This window comes from Mirounga angustirostris, unplaced genomic scaffold (assembly GCF_029215605.1).
Source record: "Mirounga angustirostris isolate CCGP_5_RB_7025 unplaced genomic scaffold, mMirAng1.0.hap1 SCAF_9, whole genome shotgun sequence".
Taxonomy (NCBI): domain Eukaryota; kingdom Metazoa; phylum Chordata; class Mammalia; order Carnivora; family Phocidae; genus Mirounga; species Mirounga angustirostris.
The window spans coordinates 21,221,092-21,243,323 of record NW_026991717.1 but is presented as its reverse complement, the minus strand read 5'-3'; the positions used below and the strand labels follow the sequence as shown (position 1 = coordinate 21,243,323).

Genomic DNA, 22,232 nt, shown 5'->3' with positions numbered 1-22,232 from the left:
AAAAGCCAAAGATTTCAAACTTACAGAAAAAAGATACAGGGTATTTATATGACCTCTAGAGAGGAAAACAGTCCTTAAATGCAACACAAAAAGGACACATCATTCTGGAAAATGATTTGACTGCATTAAAACTGCAAACTTCTTTCTGACAAATGCCATCCAAAACATAACGAAACGACAAGTCACAGACTGCGTGCAAGATGTTTATGACTAAGGGTATCATTTAGAACAAAGAATAAATTGCCCAACAGGTAAACAGACAAAACAGGCAGTTCGCTGGTGAGAAACCCAAAAAGGAATAATCATATGAAAAGTCTGAACATCAAGGATTCTTGGCAACCAGTGGATGGAGCAAGGGCACCCCTCCCATCAGCAGTAAGAGCGGGCAGGTGCAATTTCTTTGTAGAGAAGTAGGAAATGTCCTATAAAAGTGCAGGTGCACACCCCTTCCACCCTTACAGTCTGAATGCTAGCGAAAATCCAGCACATGTGCACACGTCGATCGATGAGCGCATGACTATCTCTTACTGTTTTGATAGCACCAAACTGAAAACACATTAATGTCCATGAACATGAGACAGAGAAGCGAGATGCAGATTGTTTGGATTTTATAAACCTATGCAGAAGATTAGAAGACGGAATTTAAGCTACCTATATCCACTATCCACGTGGACAAACATCATGATGGTGGGTGAAGATAGAAGACAGCTTGTCAAATTTAAATAAAATTTTAGTGAAGTATGGGAACATATACGACAAAACTAATCTCGGGATAGTGGCTGCCCCTGGGCACCTTCTAATTTCAGACAGAGAGAGGGGGAGCCATGCTGGGAGTTCACCTGGGTTTATAATAATATACAATAACATATTTCAATATATATACATATTATATATATACTATATATATACACAATATATACTATATATATACACAATATATACTATATATACAATATATTACATATATACAATATTTATTTATATACAATATTATATTGTATACAATTATATGCAATAATATATATAATTATAGTAATATACAAATAATATAATAAAATATTATAAATCTAGTAAGATTGAGCCAATCTGGGTGGCATTTACCACATTATTTTTAGATGTTTCGGTACCTTGAACTAGACTAACTTTTGCAGGGTGGAGGGGCCAACTCCCACATAAGCCAGTAGATGAACAGGACAAGGGCCTGCCTAGGACATCACTGTTTGGACAGAAATCACCCCGTGCCTGTCGCTGCCTCCTCCTAAGTGGAAAATGGTGGTGGTGGAGGAAGCACCAGATTTGGCATTAAAGACAAAATCTTGATCCACCACCGGGTACGAGACCACAGCTCAGTCCCTGCCTGCTCTGGAGCCATCTTCTCGTCTCTGACATGTACCTGATAAAGTCGGCCTCTCAGACCTCACTGGGGCCGGACGAAGGGTGATGGATCTAAACAGGCTGGCAAAGTGGTTCACAAAGGAGGGCTACCCAGAAGACCCCAACCGGGGCCAAATGTAAAAAGGAACACTATCACACGTTATTGCTCTGCTGGACGGTATCCTTCTCCATATGTTCTGTCCCAAGCCAAAGGCACTCTGTCCTGGGACCCCTTCTCATCGTGCCCATCTCCGTTACGGCTCCACACGATTTTGCGCAGCCCTGCCATGATCACATTATTCCAAGTTTCTGCAACCAGTCGTCTATTGATTTCTGGATCAAATCAAATGCCCTAAACTCATCTTTGAATTGCTTCATCCTCCCATCTCTAGCTTCCCTGTCTTTGCTTTAATCCCTTTCTTCTGTCACAAAGACGTTTAACAGATGTATTGAGGTGCAACTGACATACGACAAAGCGCACATACAGTTTGATGAGTTCTGACACACGTACACACCTGTGGAGCCAGAACCACAATCGAGACAGTGAATTTATCTCCCGACCTCAAAGCTTGCCTCTGGCTTCTTCGTTATAAGTACTTTTGTGCTTTCATGTTCCCTTCGGCCATTTCTTTGCGTTCGTTCAAATGGCCTCATCATTGAATTATATTGAAAAATTTCCCATACTGCATATTTCCCTCTTCACACCCTCCTCCTCCCAGCATCCCTATATTAATTTAGAGCCCTGAAAATAACTAAAGGCGTTAGAAATAACCTCTCATCAGCGGTGGTCCCCATGCTGTCTCTTCCAGTTCTTTTATATAAATCCTGAGCGTTTCCACCAGTTTGTCCCCAGACAAGGCAATGGTGCGCCTCCTGGTGTCCCTGATTTTGTTTGGACACCAGAGTGGGACACTCTCAAGAGTGAAAATGTTGTCTATTATTACTTATTCTGCGATCGTCCCAGACAAACCAGTGTGTTGCTAGCCCTAGTCAGAACGCTGCCCTCAGATCTTGAAATCCAAGCTGGGTGACCTTCGCAGAGATCCTGCAGCCTGAGGGAGGAAGGAATTGGGCCGATATCTCTTTGTGGTGCCTTATCTGAATGTGCCGAAGACTGTGGGTCCCAGTGGGGGGGGAGGGGGTGCAGAAGCATCCACCTGTGTGGCACAGGACTCTGGTCCTGGAGTCTCCCTGAGAAGCTGCCTGTAAATCCTGCTTACACCACAGCCGCCAAAGGACCCCAAAGGACACCACCATATCCCTTGGTGATGGCTCTAGAATGTCTAGGAGGCTCCAGGGCAGCAAGCTAGGTGGAACCGGAGTCGGGGGCGTGGAGTGGATCCTGATGCTGTGTTTACAAAGCACATTGCATCAGACCTTAAACATGTTTGCTGTCCATTTCAAAGAATGGGAGTGCAGCCCATAGAGATGATGGGGGTCGAAAATACCCCTTGGCACCACAACTGATTCCACATCTGCCCCACCAACGACCTCACCTTGCTCTTCAAAATTAGGGCACATTCCTAAGGTGGAGGATGGCTTCCAGTGACTTCCCAGAAGACCACATGGAGATGATTTGTAAGCTCAGTTGTAAGCTTCACCCCTCTATCTGTCTTTGGGCCTTACACCAAACAATTCTGAAACTTTCTAGAAAGGATGGGTTGATACCCTTCCTTAACGTCCAATGTGATGCAGGCTTTTCCCTACTGTGATGGTTAATTTTATGTGCCAACTTGACTGGGTTAAGGCACGCCCTGAAGGCTGGTAAAACAAGGTGTGTCTGGGAGAGCGTATCCAGAAGAGATTAGCATTTGAATCAGTGGACTGAGTAAAGATGATCATCCTCACCAGCGTGGGTGGGCATCATGCAGGTCACTGAGAGCCTGAATAGAACACAATTGGGGAGGAAGGAGAAATTCGCTCTCTCTGCTTTAACCAGGACGTCAGCTTCTCCTGCCCGTCTGCCTCTTGAGCTTTCAAGCTCAGACCACAGCTCACACCATCGCCGCCCCCACCTCCCACCGAGTCTCAGGCCTTTGGACTTGGACTGAATTGTACCACGGGCTTCCCTGGCTCCATCTTTCTGTATTTACGTCTGTATCTACGTCTCTATGCTACTGGTTCCGTCTCTCTGGAGAACTAGTACAATCTATGATTATAGGTCTTCAGTCATTTCTGTTAGGATTAGGTGGGGTATGTGTGGCAAGCAGCTGTGCTCACATGATCACTGCAACCAGAGCGCTGTGTATTTGGAATTATTCAGCAAAAGAATGAAATATTTGTTCTCTCTTCTCATTCCCTCAGTTTCTTAGATGTCACCAATTCTGTCCTTAGAGCTAACCCACCCCCATCACATGTGTGTACCTAAAACTTTATCCATCATGCCACTCAGCAAAATAATGGCTCTCCCTTAGGACGGAGTGGAGGATTGAAAATTCTTTTATAATTTAATATTTTTATTTCCTCTCACAGTGGAAATAATATAGTGCACTGGGAAATTGCTGTTCTGCTTGTGATTTTTCCCCACTATATCTGGTGGAAAGAGTCTGTCTTTTATTTCTGTACATCCAGTGTCCAACTCAGGCATGAAAAAAAGAAAGTGCTCAAAAAACTTCCTGAATGAACGAATTCAAAACTCACTGATTTCAGAAACATTTACAGAGTATCGGTCATGCTGTGCCCTTCCCTGGAAGTCACAGTAAGCCAAAGATACCATTCTGCCTTTACTGAGCTTACCGTCTGGGGGGGGGGTGGTGGTGCAAGAATTAATAAAAAAAGTTACACAAAGGCATAGTCACAATTTGTGATAGCTGTCATGTGAAGATGAAGTACAAGGAGTTATGAGAATTTAGCACAAGGGTGGCCTGGTCTAGTCTGAGGGGAAAGGCGAATGCTGCAGGGTGGGAGGAATAAGCTCATGGAAATGGGAAGGAGGAATGTTCTGGACACATAGAGCATCGTGCACCAAGACTATGGTGCAGTGCAGAGACCCCTGTAGAGTGTCCTGGAGGCTAAAGGAGGCCCATGTGACTGCCAGGAAGGGAAGAAGCAAGAATGTCAGAACCTGAGGCCAGAGAGAAAATAAGGACTCTGTAAGACATGCTCAAGATTGAGGTCTTTGCCCTAAAAGCAAGCAGTGACCCAATCAGTTGTGCAATTTTAACATCAGTATGTGGTGGTGTGATGCAGGGGGCAGAAAATGCACCAGGACCAGGGTGGAGAGGCATGTGATAGTTAATTTTATGCATCCACTTGGCTGACGTGGTGCTTGCAAATGGGGTCAAATACATTCTGGATGTTTCTAAGAGGGTGTTCTTGGATGAGACTAACATTTAAGTCAGTGGACTCAGAGTAAAGCAGATTGCCTTCCAAAATGTTGGTGGGCCTCATCTAATCAGGTGAAGGCCAACTGGAACAAAAGACTGACCTGCCCAGAGCAAGAAGAAATTCTGCCAGTTGATGGCCTTCAGACTTGAACTGTAACAATGGCCCTTCCCAGGGTCCCCAGCCTGCTGGCTCAGCCTGCAGATTTGGACTTGTTGGCCTCCATAGTCACCTAGGCCAATTCCTTAAGATCTCTCTCCCTCTCTGTATATATAAATTGTGTGTGTGTGTGTGTGTGCATTGCTACACACATCTTGTGGTTCTGTTTCTTTGGCGCAGCCTGACGAATACTGCGGAGATTTCAGAGTTGAGGAATGAGATGGCCAGAGGAGGAAGGCTGGAGGAGTGCCGAGCAGCACAGACCAGCAGGTGAGGCTGCTGACCCTGAGTATAAGGCCTAAGCCCCAGGCCTCATGGCAAGGTCTGCTGGTCTTGTTGGTCAGGGTGCAGGCAATGAGAGAGTGCACATCACCCAGAGAGTGTGTGCCAGCCGGCCAGAGAGGTGCTGGGAAAAGACAGACAGTGCAGGAGCTCTGGGGCCCTGGTCCCTGCATCGGTGACGTGGTGGATACGGCTCAAGGACAGGGAGAAGGGTGGTATCGTGCAGTAGAGTCCAGCTGAGACTGGACAGCAGGCCCAGTGGGAGGGGAAGGTAGACAAGCTGAAGGCAACAAGGACGAGGCCGGAGAACTGGGGTGCCCTGTCGAGCCATCCTGGAAGCGGCAAGGCTCAGGGAAAAGCCCAGATCGTGTGGTGACCTTGGAGGGTGCTACTGGGCCAGAGCCGAGAAGGTGGGTTTGGGAGAAGGGGTGTTAAGAGCGTGAGATGCCAAGGTTGGGACTGCTATGAACATATCATTGAAAATACTTCTACTTCAATGTCTGAGTATCTTGGACCCTGTTTCAAATTGGCAGGGGTGGATGAGTCACTGCCCTCTTGGGTAGAATTTCTGATCTAGATGATTATTCCAGAGGCTGTTTAGTTAAACTGATGCTACACAGATCTGTGTAGACATGCCACCAAACTCAGTATTACAACCGTGCAGAGGGAGTGAGACCCCTAGAATCAGAGGGTGGCAAGGCAGGCTTTTAGAGGTGTTGGAAATCAGGAGCAGACATGCCACTCAGGGACATGGTGGGCATCCCCTTCTCCATCATGAAGGGGCAGCCCTGCCAGATGTAAGTTGTGTTCAATGGCCAGGAGAACTCACTATTTTTAGACATTCCCTTACATGGGTCCCACGGTTGCTAGTGTACGTGGGATAGCACAGAGGATCCCACCTCGCCAGAGGGACCATTAGTTCCGCTTAAGAATCCAGGGGTGAGAAGAAAGCTGTACAGAGATAGAGACATCTGTCTTACTCTGTGTAGCTGCCCACCTCCGAAGATGTCAAGGTCACGTCTAGCAGGTGCGTGTGGGTGCGCATGCACGGTGCTGCACGTTGCCAGTCTGGGCTAGGAGGATTTTTTTTTTTTTTAAGATTTTGTTTTATTTTTTTTGACAGAGAAAAAGAGATGGCTAGAGAGGGAACACAAGCAGGGGGAGTGGGAGAGGGAGAAGCAGGCTCCAGGCTGAGCAGTGAGCCCGATGCAGGGCTCGATCCTAGGACCCTGGGATCATGACCCGAGCCGAAGGCAGATGCTTAACGACTGAGCCACCCAGGCGCCCCTAGGCTGGGAGTTTTGTCACAAAATGTTGACTCTTCACTTATGATCAGAATCATTTTTATTTCTTTAGCATGGTGAAGAACGTACGGAAGAACAAAGGTTAAATGATGAGTTCATTTTCCAACTCCCTAGGTTTTTTAGGAAATGATCTTGCCTTTTTTTTTTTTTTTAAAGGCAAAACATCTGTAAGATAAGACAAGAAAGCACATAAACTCGATAACTGATTTCTTGGGAAACTTTTATCTCCTTGTCCTTTGATAATATTTCTTTGGGTAATTCGGTTTCCTATGGCTCAATAAATTAAATCCAGATAGATGAAGCAAGAAATAGATTTTTAACTCTGTTCTGAATTAGAATTGCATCATTATAATAAAACCATCAGGACATTCTGGGATCTAGCAAAGAATTAAAGCTGGCATGGATATCATATCAGCATATGATGAAGCATATTCCACCAGTTAATAATTCTGAGTTTTGGGGTGCCTGAGTGGCTCAGTTGGTTGGGCGACTGCCTTCGGCTCAGGTCATGATCCTGGAGTCCCTGGATCGAGTCCCGCATCGGGCTCCCTGCTCGGCAGGAAGTCTGCTTCTCCCTCTGACCCTCCCCCCTCTCATGTGTTCTCTCTCAAATAAATAAATAAAATCTTTAAAAAAAAAAATTCTGAGTTTTGTAACCTTTTAAAAATTCTGTTAATACTGATTGGAAAATATGTCACAATCTTGTGCTGGGTTTGACTTGGCACAGGTGACCATTCAACTACCCAAACATCTTTTTATCATTTATTTGATGGTTTTATCTTATAAAAGCCTAGACATTATTTTATCAGGAGAGGGGATCTATAGACTTGCTCTTTTGGTAAAAATTACCCACCACTGTCTAATGTTTTGGAAGAGCAGATGCTGAAATCCTAAAGTTTTAGACCCTATTTACAGATCATTCATAATGGGATGCCCACAGTCAGGTCCCACCATCAGGGGGCAGAAACTGGAATCTTGGAGAACCAGACCCTCCGAGGCGCCCTGCCCACTGCTGGACTTGCTTAGGGACCAGCGAGAAGCCATCTGACCTCACTCTACCTACAGAATAGGCTGTGGGAAAACAGGACACTCCATCCCTCTGGCTCTGCAATCCTGGGATCCCGCCATGGCACGATGGAGTTCTAGATCCCCTCTCTGTGCCCTCTGCCCCGCCCTTACCCCTGTCACGGTGGAGTAGGGAACTTTCGCAGGACGTGAGGCATCATGCTTAAGTGGCAATCAATACCCTTAAAAGAGAGGCCTGTCTGCCCCCAGGGGTTCTCTGGCTATAGAACAAGAGAATCCAGGAGTGGGGGTGGCTGGGAAGGACAGAAAAGAGACCAAGGGAGAGGGGGCTTCCAGGCCCCCAAGCCATGGAAAACAATCTTAGGGCTGAGTAAAGCAGTGTCTGCATGATTTTCTGGATTCCAAATATATTCTTCATTAGCCAGGAAAAAGATTGGTTTCTGCTTGTTTTCCCTAATGACAGATTGTGCGTGTACAACCTTCCAGGATTAGGTGGGTAGTGGGGTAGGGGGAGGAGGGTGGCATAATGGTAAATGAGTAGTTAGACCAATCTCATTAAGTCACTCTCAGTTAACTCAAACACAACTAAAATGAAAGAAGCTTTGATTCCTAAACCAATTACATGAGATTTCCCCAGCACAAACTAAGTTCATTAGATACAAAGTATGGATAATCCATAATTTAATATAGAAATTTAGGCATGGAGTATTACTAATCAGATAACTAGAGCCTCGAATCAGATTATTAAGAGACCCAGTGAACCTGCTCTAATTGCTGACCAAAAAAGAACAAGCAAGGGAAATGAATGAAAACAACATTCCCCTTTGTGCCTCCCTTGGCTAAGGTTGAGAACATCTGCAAGCTATAGGAAGGGACTCCCATGGAAATAGGCTCCATTTTACAAGAGCACCTCCCCTTCCTACCACCCATGTGTGTTCTGAGAGGTTATTTTTTTTTTAAGAGTTTATTTATTTATTTGAGATTGAGAGAGGGTGTGAGAGCATCAGCAGTGGGGAGGAGCAGAGGGAGAGGGAGAAGCGGACTCCCCACAGAGCAAGGAGCCCGATGCGGGATTCGATCCCAGGACCCGGAGATCATGACCTGAACCGAAAGCAGACGCTTAACCAACTGAGCCACCCAGGTGCCCCTGTTTGGAGAGTTTTAATGCCGAGAAACACCAGGTCCCTGCTGCAGAGCCTTTTACTGCGGGAATGTCACCAAGCACAGCCTGGCTTGAATGACTTTAAGAGTAATGAGCACATTAAAAATGACTGCACCACTAATTATAAGAAAACTAGAGAATGTGGCACTTAGACCTATATGAATCTCAGAGGAAGCAGTACCTCTCTTTATGAGAAGGAAGTATAAATTCTTAATTATGCTAAAGCCTATTTAGGTAGAGCACAACACTTAATACAGGTTAGGAATTGGCTTTTGTGCTTTGAAGTATCCATATGAGTCAGAAAAGATCTAAGAAAGATATGAAATACACTGAAAACGCCACTGTAGTTAACCAGCTAGAGACAGCTGTGGTGACAACTGGGAGCAGACAGAGAAGGTTGCTGTAATCCAAGGGCTAAAAGCAGAGACACAAGGGCTCAGGGAATAAGTGAAAGAGAAGCAGAGACTTGCAAAGGAACCTGCCAAAGCTCAAGATCACATCAAAAGCAGAGCACAGAGAGAACACTGCAGAAAACAGGGTAGGAAGAGAGCCTTAAGAAAAACTTCAGAGCAAAATAAGATGGAAAAGGAAGAGTTTAAACAATTAGAGGAAGAAAATGATAGTTATAAAAGATGGGTATAAGTGGTCCAAGAAGACTGAGGAATCACTGAACTCTACCTCTGAAACTAATGATACATTATATGTTAATTAATTGAATTTAAATTTAAAAAAAAAAATTGGTCCAAGAAATGCAGTTATCTTAAAACAAAGAGAAAAGGAAAAAAAAATCAGATTTCTAGTTCAAGGAAACTTTGCTGAAATAAAGTCAAGATGCAAATTCACTGGGCAAAAGTTTACCATGGGAAATTTGAGAAAGGTCGATCAATATCAAGATGCATCACAGTGAAGAAAATACACTTGATAATTTAAAAATATTATTGAGAACTGAACCTAAGAAACCTGTTGCCTTGCATCAGATAGAATGGGCTAGGTTAAGGTGGTAACAAGTATCCCCCAAATCTCAGTGGATTAAGACAACAAGGGTTTATTTTTCACTCATGCTACGCTGCCCAGTGTGGGTGAGTTATGGGGGCTCTACCCATCATAGTCACCCAGACTGATGGTGCAGTCCCCATCTACAACTTGCAATTACCATGCCAGAAGGAACAAGAGCTCTGCACAATCTCACACTGCAGGTACTATTCAGGCTTGGAAGTGATACACATAAGTTTTGCTCACATGGCCCTAAACAACCACAAGGAGACTAGGAAGTATAACCTTACCACATAAAGGGAAGTTGGAGAGCTAGAAATATTTTTAAGCAGCACTAATGACCGCCATATATCAAAAAGGGAGAAAGCATTAGGCTGACTTTAGGTCTTTCTCTACAGCAATATTCAATATTCAATTATGGATAATGATGCAGAAAGCTAAAAAGAGCTCTGCCCCTACCATTTCAACAACCAAAACGTTGGACACTGCAAATTCACAACCTAATTTGAACCCATCAGACAGCTGAGGTCACAAGGCAACAAACCCACCAAAATTCGAAGGACACGAGAATTTCCATGTTGAGAAGCATGAGTACCTGTTCACCTGGGCAGATGGTTTAGTGGAAAAAGATGAACAGTGTGCCAGGTCACATAGGTAATTCAGCAGAGAGAGGGAAGCTATATGGAAGAATCAGATGGCAAGACACAGTCACAGAAATGAAGGATGTCCTTGGGGCATCAGCAGGCTCAGCAGAACTGAGGGAGAAGTGACCAAGTGCAGTTTATGTTGGGAATGCAAGGCTGGTTCACCATTCAAAAGTCAGTCATTGTTATTTACCATCTTAGCAAACTAAAGAAGAAAAGGTAGATGAACATCTAAGTCAATGCGGAAAAAGACTGACAAATTCAACATCCATCCATGATTAAAAAAAAAAAAAACCTCTCAGAAAACAAGGAGGGGGGGTACTTCCATAACCTGATAATGGGCATCTATGGAAAACTTAAAGCTAACATTATATTTAATCCCTAAAATCAGAAACAAGGCAAGGATGTATGCTCTCAGCATGTCTATCCAACATTGTACTGGAGGTTCTAGTCAGTGCAATAAGGCAGGAAAGAAAGAAAAGAAAAGAAAGAAAAGAAAAGAAAAGAAAAGAAAAGAAAGAAAGAGAAAGGGAGAAAGAGGCAGGGAGGGAGGGAGGAAGGAAGGAAGGAAGGGAGAAGAGAGAGAGAGAAGAAAAGAATTAAGAGGTACCAGACTAGAAAGGAAGATATATAACTGCCTCTCTTGCATTTCACCTGACTGCCTACATAGAAAATCCAAAAGAATCTACAAAAGAGCTTCTAGAACTATTGAGTGTAACAAGATCACAGGATACAGTAACAAAAACCAAATTTCTATATATTAGCAATGAACAAGAAACAATTAAAAACTCTTAAGTACCATTAAAATAGCACCAAAAAACATGAAATACTATAAGCATAAATATTATAAAATATGTTAAACATTGTACAACACTGATGGAATATAAAAAGGCTCAAGTAAATGGAGGACTATACCATGGATATGTCAATTCTCTCCAAATTGAGATATAGAGTCAGGGCAATCCCAGTCAAAATCCCAGCAGGATTTCTGGAGAAACTGATAAGCTGATTCCAAAATCTACATAGAAATGCAGAGAAACCCTGGGTGGCTCAGTCGTTAAGCGTCTGCCTTCGGCTCAGGTCATGATCCCAGGGTCCTGGGATCGAGCCCCGCATCGGGCTCCCTGCTCAGTGGGGAGCCTGCTTCTCCCTCTCCCACTCCCCCTGCTTGTGTTCCCTCTCTCGCTGTGTCTGTCTCTGTCAAATAAATAAATAAAACCTTTGGGGCGCCTGGGTGGCTCAGTTGGTTAAGCGACTGCCTTCGGCTCAGGTCATGATCCTGGAGTCCTGGGATCGAGTCCCGCATCGGACTCCCTGCTGGGCAGGGAGTCTGCTTCTCCCTCTGACCCTCCCCCCTCTCATGCTCTCTCTCTCTGTCTCATTCTCTCTCTCAAATAAATAAATAAAATCTTTAAAAAAAAAAAAAAAAGAAATGCAGAGAAACTAGGTTATACAAAACAATTTCGGAAAATAACAAAGTTGGAGGCTGGCAGTAAACAGATTTCACTTCCAATGGTCTCTCATCCTCCTGATCCCACATGAAACTCAGCTCCCCAACCCATATACACAAGGCCACTGCTCTCCTCACAGGCCCTCAGCCGGCGGGGGTGGGGGGGCGGTGGGGGTGGGGTGGGCGGGTGGCGGGGAGGGCGCGGAGGGGGCAGGCTGCTCACCTCACCTGCTGCCACTTCCAGACCACTGGCCTCCTACCTCAATCATGAATCCTTCCTCATCTGACCCTCATGCCACCAGCTCTGACTGTGCAGAACTCTACTTAAGTTTTTTAAACAAATTCATTCAGAAGTTTGGTGTAGTCTTTCTTCTGCCTTCAACTCTTACCACCATCTTGGGCACTTTGAACATCCATGGGGATGAGCCATTTCGAGGAGACTCCCCAGCATTGACTTGAACTCTTTAAGTATCCTTCGCCTCCTTCCATTTTAGCTAGCCTCTCCCAAGTGGTTTCCTTGTCAGGGCACTAGAGCAGTGGGTCAGGAGGGACCACAAGCTCGCCAGCTCAACCTACACCTTCTTAGAGGGAGCACTGTTGTTCCAACACCACCTTCCCAGCCATAGCCACCTCCTCAGGGGACAGTCAAGCAGGTCCTGGGAGGGTCTCACTGAATGCAGCTGTCAAAAAGGACCCCAAGGCCTTGGGACAGCAGGTCAAATACCTCCAACCCATCAACTGAGTGAGATATGACTTAGCTGCTTAACTGCATCCACGTACTCATGCGGCCTCCAGAACTGCAAGATCACCTGGGGATTTGTCCGCTCTCCCAGGGGTAGTGGTTGCACTGTGATTTAATTATGATTACCTATTGCTTGTTATGTTTTTTAAACATGGAAAGAAAAGGGATCCAGATTGAAACAGTGATTTAAGAGTTGTTACAATGAGATCTCAGAGTGAGCACCGCTCGCCCCTGCCCCAGGAGGGCTGTAAAAGGCCACGGCGGACCCTGAGCATGCCCCGTGACACTGTAAGAGAGAAATCATGGTTGTATGCAACATGAGGCAGCAAGACACACCTTGCAGATAAGAGGATAGGCCCTTGAGTGCTACAATCTGGGTTCCTCGGAGCCTGCTGGATCTGTCACTCTGAAGGGCTGCTGGGACCGCTGAACTTGGCCCATTCCTCCCTGCAAAACGAGGCAGGTGCTAGGGTGCTGGGCTCAGTCCCACCTTGTACTTTAGGTGTTTTTATCTTGTATCTCTGTACGTCATTGCCTATTTGCCACTGGGTTTCACAGTGCCCTGGACCACCAGCGAGCTCACCCAGACTGAGCCGTCATTCTGGCCAGCATTTGAAAGGACACTCAGGGAGGACTAATCCCAGGAACCCAGTTCCAGAGAGCAACACTTTCCCCCTTTCTCGCCAGATTCCAGGGTGGATCTCCAGAGTCTCCAGTTCCCCACATACTATGTTTCCAAAGCACATTCTCTAGAGCTCCCTATACCATGTAAATAACAATTTTACCACCCACCAAGGATTCCTTTCACCTTGCTCACATCCTTTTGGAAAAGTTTTTGTACACCTTTGTCCAGGGAAAAGAGAAGAACTGGGTTCATCATTCATATGCATTTTTAAGCAGCCAATTTTGGTTTTCAGGAGTTAAAAAAAAAACAAAACACTTGTTGGAAGAAAAAGCAAGGAACAATATAAACAACTTTCCATGTCACTTTAAAAGAAATCAGATGCTGTACACAAGAATAGATCGCTGTGGGAAATTGGAAAATGTCTTTCTCCAAATATCTTTAAAAAGGCAAAATAAATACCCATCTGTTCCCCGATGGCAGAACGGCAAAAATGTTAGAAAAGCTGTAGAACGCATCACAGCCACATTTGTAAAGACCTCTTTCAACCATGCATATCCTCCTTCACGTATGTCAGAGGTGGGAAAGTGGGATGGTAAAAATGGAAAAGGGGATCCAGGAAGCAACACCTTTAAAGGGAAAATCTATAATCCCATAAAACATTCTCCGGAAAGACAGTCCCTCTTGCACTGAACCTAACCCGAGGTGAGTTAAGGAGCGGGAAGACTATATGCATGAATAAAGTCACCGGAAAACGTCTGTAAATGCATGGGATGGAATGCGTGAATCAGGAATGCCCTTGGCCGTCACCTTCAGCGTGAGCCTCACAGCGTTGCAGTCCTCCTGCAGTGGGTTCAGCTTCAGCGTCTCCCCAAGGTTGCTGCAGCCCGACGGCTGGTGCTGCCTTTCACAGCAGACACACACCTCGACACTGTCAAACTTAATCTAGACAGAGGAACACAGACAGATCTCACAATTAAAACGGCATCCTGCCCCGGCGGGTACACTTGAGCTACACAATTCAGATCGCGTAAAAACGCACCCCGCTTCTGTTTTCTTTAAGTAATCAAGCCGAAATGATTTTTTGTGGACAAAAGCCAGGGGGGAAAAAACAAAAAACAAACACCCCAGGAGGAATAACTTCACATTCCGATTTTAAAAGCGATGATTTAAAAGGAATACATGTGGAGTGACAGGCAATTTTGGATGAGTCACAGAAGGAGATTAAAGGAAAGGAAAACTGCTCATGCTGAGGTATGCATGGATGGCTCTGTGCCCTGGTATGTACTGCTCCCGTGGTCAGCAGTTTCCTGACTCACTTCCTGGCCTACCAAACTCCTACTCATCCATCAAGACCCAACTCCAGCGTCACCCTGGAGGCCTTGTCTGGTTTTCCCTCTCCTGAGCTGCTTGCCCCTCCCCTGGGCAGCGCACTCCCACCCCAGGTCTGCTGAAGACTTTTTTTTTTTAATTTTTATTTTTTTAAAGATTTTATTTATTTGTCAGAGAGCGAGAGATAGGGGAGAGAGAGAGCACAAGCAGGGGAAGCAGCAGGCAGAGGGAGAAGCAGTCTCCGTGCTGAGCAGGGAGCCCGATGCGGGGCTCGATCCCAGGACCCTGGGATCATGACCTGAGCTGAAGGCAGATGCTTAACTGACTGAGCCACCCAGGCGTCCCTGCTGGACACTTCTTTTGTCCAGGTACAGTTGTGTCCTGTGTGCCCCCCGAGGACAGCCACCACAAGTCACCGTCATAGTACTGACAATGCGATGAGATGTGGCATTTCAATAAACGCTGAATAAATAAAAATGTCTTGGAAAATTAAAAACCATGGGAAGAAAAAAGGGAAAGTCGAGTATTTTAAAAAGCCTGGAGCCCAGGAGGAGACCTTCAGAGCATGTGGGTCCTCCTCCCCCCGCAGCCTGAAATGGAACGGTTCAGCCAGGCTGCAGAAATGAGAAATTCTGCATCCTGCCACTCACTCGGCCCTGCGCGCCCACCCTCATTTCCTCGTTCCCATTCCTGGCTGAGTCCTCCTCTGTGGCTAATTGCTATCACATATGCACCCAACTGCTCACAAACACAGACTTCCAGAAAGAAAAAGGGACAGCCATAGGTCAAGGGCATGGTCCATGGCCAAATTTTCATCTATTTTAAGCCTCTGGATAGTTTATCCCTTACCTACTTTATACTTCAATTTGCTCTTTTAATTCGATCTTCTAATGTAATGAGTGACAGGCTGGAGGAGGAGAACTGAGGGCTGGAGGCCAGCAGCAGGACGAGAGAGACGTACGACCACTGCCCCGGGCCTCGGCCACCCCACCTACGGGAGGGGGCCTGTAAAAGTCACCTTCGCCTTTCATGCTTTTAGCAATGTCTCCAGTCTCCAGAGCTGAAGTCCACACTGAACATGGAGCCCAGCTCAGGGGGGGCTAACAATACCCCCATAACAACACTCCCCAGAGAAGGTGCAGGCGGCACCCCCCTGGGCGTCTGCAGGGCCAGGCTGCTCAGTACAAGTCCCTCCCACAGCTCCCCTCCTTTGCACAAGGCAGCCATGCCTGCAGACCCATAGAACACACAGAACTTGGGGCCCCAAGTGGGACAGCTGGGACTGGGCCCCTTAAGCCCGCACAACCAGATGTGTGCTCTGGGCAAGGCCCTTTCCTGCTGGCTGGCCAGGGCTGCGCTGTAGGGACACTGTTCCAGAACAGACCCCTCGGACTGCAAGTTCTTCTCCAACTAGAGATGCCATGAAATGAAGAAGTACAGGGGCGCCTGGGTGGCTCAGTTGGTTAAGTCATGATCCCAGAGTCCCGGGATCGAGCCCCGCATCGGGCTCCAGGCTCATCGGGGAGTCTGCTTCTCCCTTTGAACCTCTCCCCTCTCATGTGCTCTCTGTCTCAAACTAAATAATAAATAAAATCTTAAAAAAAAAAAAAAAGAAAAGAAGAAGTACATTTGCAAAGTACAACAGCCATTCCTCTTGTCTGGGAAACTGTTTTATGTTGGTCTCAGCCTATTGATAGTGATGCTATGGGCTAGGAATGCCTGGGGGCATTCCCCTGGGCCCATATTACCTGTGATGAGCCCCCACAGACATTATTACCCCGACTGGAGCTAAAGTTGTAGCTAATGTTGTGGTTCTTAAAATGACTGCAACCCTCCTCAGCAACAACCAACAGGGAACTTGGATAAAACAAAGCATATTAGTTAAAGTTCCTGGAGGGTACACAGTACACCCAGGGCCACTTAGGGATGCCACGATGGGGGGCGGTGGGGGGAGAGGCCACCTGGGGCTTTGCCTTTACTGAAGTTCAGGGTGGGGTAGGTGCCTAGGATTTCATAGGTTCACTCTTAAACCATAAGAGCAGGAATTAATTAGAGCATGGGAAGGGAAAAGCAGGGTCACACAAGAGGTCAGTTATTTGGGTCACCCAGGGCTTTCTAAGAGGGAATCTTCATGGCTGGAGTGGCCTGGCTCCTCATCTAATTTTGTGGCTTGTAACTGAAGGCAATGTGTTTATTAGAGATGGATGGCTTTGAGATGAATGCCCTGACAATCAAAAGCTTAATGTCAGGCACTTATACTAGAGACTCTTTCCCCAGAGCCCATTCCCCCCCCCATCCCCCCCACTCCCACCCCCAGTGTCCCACCTTTGTCAGGGCTCAGCTGCTCAGGGAAGCCTCCTGACAACCTCCTTAGTGCCTTCCGCCTTCCTCTGTTCTCTCCCTCCCTCGGCCCCACTCCTGGTCCCCCTCACTCTCTTCTGCTTTCTCCTCTGACCACGGCATTGACCACCTCCACACATGCCCTAGTTTATCTTTTGTTCCACCCATCAAGAGTATAAGGCAAGGAGTTGGGTCTGTCTTATTCACAGGTGCATGCAAGAACGAACAACAGCGCTGGCTGGGAGTGGCTTTCTCTCCCGATCTCTCCACCACCTGCCTGCTACCCTGGCTGGAACAACATGAGGGGTAGCCTGGTTGGCATCTTCATGAAAAGATCCCTGCTTGAAAGGAGCATCACATCGCACTGTCTACTAGCCACACTGGTCTAATTAGCTTATCATGTCACACTCTTGACTGCGGGCATAAAATTGCCTGATGCTGGAAGAGGAAGGAGGAGATAATTGGGGGGGGGGGGCAGGCAAGGCTAGGTAAGTCTTCAATGGAGCAGAAAGGCCTAAAAAAAGATTCTCAAGGCACCCTTGGCCAAGTCTGCATAAGTTTGAAACGGTGTCTCTTGTTAGATACTTATTAAAGTATGCCCACTCTGCGTTCAAAGCCACAGCCCAACACTTTCTACAGAGCACACATACATTTTTCCAACTGAAGAATTAAGATTCTACAATCAGGGGAAATCCATTTAAACTACAGGAAGTACCTAGTATCTCAGGGAATGCTCAAGACCAGTCATCACCCACGTGAGTAAATGCACAGCCCAGTGCTTTACTGAGACCAATGCTGTCGTGGCGTGGCTGGGATTTAGTTTAATTCCAATGTAATTTAATTTTAATTCAATTTAAATGTAAAAAAAACCAAACCCTACACAACCTTTAGAAAAAAAATACTGGAGAAAATCTTTAGGATCTAAGGCTAGGCAAAGAGTTCTTGGAGTGACACCAAAAGTGTAAGAGCAAAAATTGACTTTTGTGCTACAACTGACCCATTACGAGGATGAAAGACAAACTATAGACTATGAGAAAATATTTGCAAACCACCATATTCAATAAAACCATAGACCATGGGCGCCTGGGTAGTTCAGTAGTTAAGTGTCTGCCTTCGGCTCAGGTCATGATCCCAGGGTCCTGGGATCGAGCCCTGCATCGGGCTCCCTGCTCGGTGGGAAGCCTGCTTCTCCCTCTCCCACTCCCCCTGCTTGCGTTCCCTCTCTCTCTGTGTCTGTCTCTGTCAAATAAATAAATAAAATCTTAAAAAAAAAACCAAAACCCATAGACTATATATGATTTTTGTCTTTTATACTCAAAATTTTAACTGTTCTGTTTTATTGCTTGCTTAGTGTCCTATGTGCCCATCTCTAATTCACCCTCAATCTTGCCAAGAGAACTGAAAATATCCCCTGAGTATGATCCTACTCATCAGATGTTCTGTCAGCTTTATTTTCTTCTTAGAGACCATTTCATTGAGCCCCTATCTCCTGCTTCAATCTGGACTAGTCGATCTATAGGCAGTCTGGACACGCGGGTCATGTACATTCTGGGAAATCCTTCTCCCTTCATCTCAAAAGTCTCTCCCTTTCCTGGGTTAGATCCCCTCTTCTCCTGTTTCTTGACTTACTGTCTCACTGTGGGGAAGTAAGCTCCTTCAGAACTTTCCTGGCTAAAATTTAAAAGACTGAAAATCCCCAGTTTAAGCCAGGATGGGGAGCACTGGGGACCCTCATAGAAGTCTAGCGGATGTGTAAACTGACACAACCACTTTGGAGAATGGTTAGACATTATCCACTTTGTAGTAAGAAACTTAGGATGAGGTTGATATTTCTACCAACAGATACCTAATTGCTCCAATACCATTTGTTGAAAAGGCTATCTTTTCTCCATTGCTTTTGACCTTTGTCAAAAATTGACTGGGTCTATTTCTGGGTTCTCTATTTTGTTCCATTTGTCTATTTGTCTCTCTCTCTGCCTTATTACTGTGGCTATAAGACTTGAAATCAAATAAGCTGATTCCTGCCCTTCATTCTTTTTCAGAATCGTTTCTTTGCCTGGGGCAACTGGGTGGCTCAGTCAGTTAGGACCTCCGTCTCTGTGGGGCGTGGAACCTGCTTAAGACTCTCTCTCTCCCTCTCCCCCTGCCCCCACCACCCATGTTCTCTCTTTCTCTCTCTCTAAAAAAAAATTGTTTCTTTGCCTTTCCATATATATTTTAGTATAAGATTGTCTATGTCTACAAAGAAACTTGCTGTGGTTTTGATAGGAACTGCATTAAACCTGCATATCAATTTGGGGAGAATTGGTATCTTTACTGTGTTGTGTCTTCCAATTCATGAATGCAGTATGTCTCTCCATTTATTTAGAATTTGTTGATTTATTTCATCATCATTATGTAGTTTTCAGTGTATATGTTCTGTACATATTTTGTTAGATTTACATCTATGCATCTTTTAAAGATTTATTTATTTATTTGAGAGAGAGAGAGAGGAGGAGGGAGAGAGAGAGAGAATCTCAAGCAGACTCTGCACTCAGTGTGGAGCCTGAGGAGGGGCTTGATCTCACAACCCTGACATCATGACCTGAGCTGAAATCAAGACTCAATGCTTAACTGACTGAGCCACCCAGGTGCCCCTCCCTTATTATCTTTTTGATGTCTGCAGAGTCTGAAGTTATATCCCCATTTGATTTCAAACATTGGTAATCTGTGTCTTCTATCTTTTTTCCTTAGGGGAGGTTTGTCAATTTTATTGGTCTTATCAAAGTATCAGCTCCTTTTTTCATTGATCTCATCTGTTTTCCTTTTTTCAATTTCACTGAGTTGTGCCCTTATTTTTTTTTATTTCCTATTGCTTTGGGTTTTGTCCTCCTTTTCTAGTTTCTTGAGACAGGAAATTAGGTTACTGATTTGAGACTTCTCTTTGCTTCTTACGTAAGCATCTAGTGCAACAAACTTCCCTCTCAGTATTACTTTAGCTGCATCCCACATATTTTGATATATCATGCTTTATTTTCATTCCTTTCTAAATATATTTGAATACTCCCTTGAGACTTCTTCTTTGATCCATGGATTATTTAGAAGTGTGTTGTTTAACTTCCACATGTTTAGAAATATTCCTCATAAGAGTAAAGAAAACTTATAATATGGCCAGAACTTCCATGCTAAAGATGAGTAAGATGAAAAGATAACATATGGCAACCACACAAATATAGCACGAAAAGGGAAAAGGAATGAGGAAATAAAGAATCACAGCCTATAAACAGGACACCTCACTGTTATAATGGTTTTAGAAAACAGAGAATCTTTTCTTCCTAATTGTTTTTTTTTCCCCTATAGGTAAATTATCCCATTTTTCTGTGGCTGCTTCAAGATGTTTTCTTTGTCTTTAGTTTTCTTAAGTTTGACTATAATGTGTCTTGGTGCAGATTTCTTTGGGAGTATTCTGTTTGGATTTGCTCAGCTTCCTGAATTTTTTAAATGTCTTTTGCCAGATTTAGGGAGTTGTCAGCCATTATTTCTTCAAGTATTTTTCAGCCTTGCTTTTTTAATCCTTTCTTTCTGTAACTCTAATGACATGACTGTTAGATCATAAGCCACTGAGGCTCTGTTCATTTCTGTTTCCAGTTGATTTCCTCTCCGGTGTTCAATTTGGGTAATTTCTATTGTTCCATCTTCCTGTTCACTGATTCATTTCTCTTTCCCCTTATTTCTGCCACTGAGCCCAGCCACTGAGCTTTTTATTTCATTGATTTTGAATTCTAAACCTTCCCTTTGGTTCTCCTACATATCTTCTACCTCTTTGATGAGGCTTCTTATTTATTTATTTCAGAAATGTTCATAATTCCTCATAGAGGCATTTTTATTATGTACTATAGATGAACATATGAAAGTCAAAACAATAAAACAGTGAGAAGATAAGAAAGGAGAACACCTTCATGTCCTTGGAGTAGGAAAACACTTCTTAAACATGGCTCAAAATGTGTTCATCATAAACAGGTGACTGATGTATCTGACTATTTAAAATGAAGAACTTCTTTTCATCAACAATACCCATATGAGAGTAAAAGCAGGAGATTCTGCATCACATGTAAGTACAGAGGACTTATATCCAAAACAAATAAACAAACATAAAAAACCTCTCTAAACATTAAGAAAAAGACAAACTACCCAGTGTGAAGCATGTCATAAGGAGCCCCACTGCAACAGTAATCTGAGAAACATAAATCAAAATTACAATTAGATGTCAGTTACTCCCTCACCAGAATGGCTAAAATGGAAAAATAATTACAGTAGACAATACCAAGTGATAATAAGGATGTGAAACAACAGGAACTCTTGTACATTGCTGATGGGGGTGTGAAATGGGACAACTTTGGAAAACAGCTTGGCGTTACACCTACTTACATTAAAGATTACTACCCAATCTCATGTGATATCCAAAAGATATTCTAATTCTAGGAACATATCTCAAAAATGCACGCAATGGTAACAAAAATCAGGTGCTAGAAAGTTCAGAGCAACATTATGCAAAATAGCCTCACACAGAAAAGTGACTGAGGTCCACCAACATGGAACAGACAAATGAATTATATTACACTCAAACCATGCAATATTATAAAGCAGTGAACTGCAGCTATATACCACATGAATAAATTACACAACATAAAGTTGAATGTAAGAAGCCAGATACAAAAGAAGAAATATGAAATATTTTTGTTTAGATGAAGTCCCAAGAAACAAGTAAAATTACACTATGGTGTTCAGAGGTTCTTGCATAGTTGGTACAACTGTAAAGAAAATAAAAGATGTGAATATCCTAAAACTTAAGATGGTGATTACCCTCAGTGGAAATGGAAAGGAAGTGAATTGGGAGTGCATAAGGAGGGCCTTGGGTTATTGGGGAAGCTCTATTTCCAGATTTTAGTGGAGGTCACATGGATATTTGCCTCATGATAAACGGCTGAGCTTTATATTTTTGTTTTGTGCACTTTCTTAAATATGTTTTATATTCTCAGTGGAAAAGGTTAAAAACAAATGGCTTGCTTGAAAACAAATAAAATGCAAAACTTAAATTAGGAAAAGAACAAAACCAAATTAACAGAAAATAGGAAAAAAGCATTTAACATAAAAAGTGAAACTAATGGAATGGAAATAAAGATATTAGGATAAAGCCTAAAGATGGCTCTTGAATAGACAAAAAAACAGAAACAAAAACAAGAACAAACCCTCAAAAAAACCTCAGGCAAATGCCTCGTAGGATTAAAAACAAACAAAAGCCAAAGCAAACAACATTAGAAACGAGAAAGGAGCTTTAACTATAGACATGCTGGAGATTTAAAGAATATGGGAGCCTCTACAGCTGTAAATCCAAAAATCTAGAGGACATGGATGATTTCCTTGCGAAACATAAAGTACTACACTGAGTCCAAGAGATGCAGTAAACCCAAAGTCCAATAACGATAAAAGATACTGGAA

The 22,232-nt window shown here is 44.2% G+C and overlaps 1 protein-coding gene across 17 annotated transcripts in view; it reads right to left on the bottom strand.

The window, feature by feature from the left end:
- Positions 1–22,232, bottom strand: part of ENTREP2 (endosomal transmembrane epsin interactor 2) — a 481,153-nt gene that overhangs the window by 57,225 nt on the left and 401,696 nt on the right. For 15 of the 17 annotated variants that reach the window (XR_008507963.2, XM_064570012.1, XM_064570016.1 and 12 more), the window contains one exon: positions 13,893–14,027. The exons of the other annotated variants lie outside the window; for them this stretch is intronic. Coding sequence is in view for 14 of the 15 variants with exons in the window: in XM_064570012.1 (XP_064426082.1) it covers positions 13,893–14,027 (135 nt within the window). In the remaining variant the exon portion in view is untranslated. The remainder of the gene's footprint in view (positions 1–13,892; positions 14,028–22,232) is intronic. 17 annotated transcript variants of the gene reach the window in all.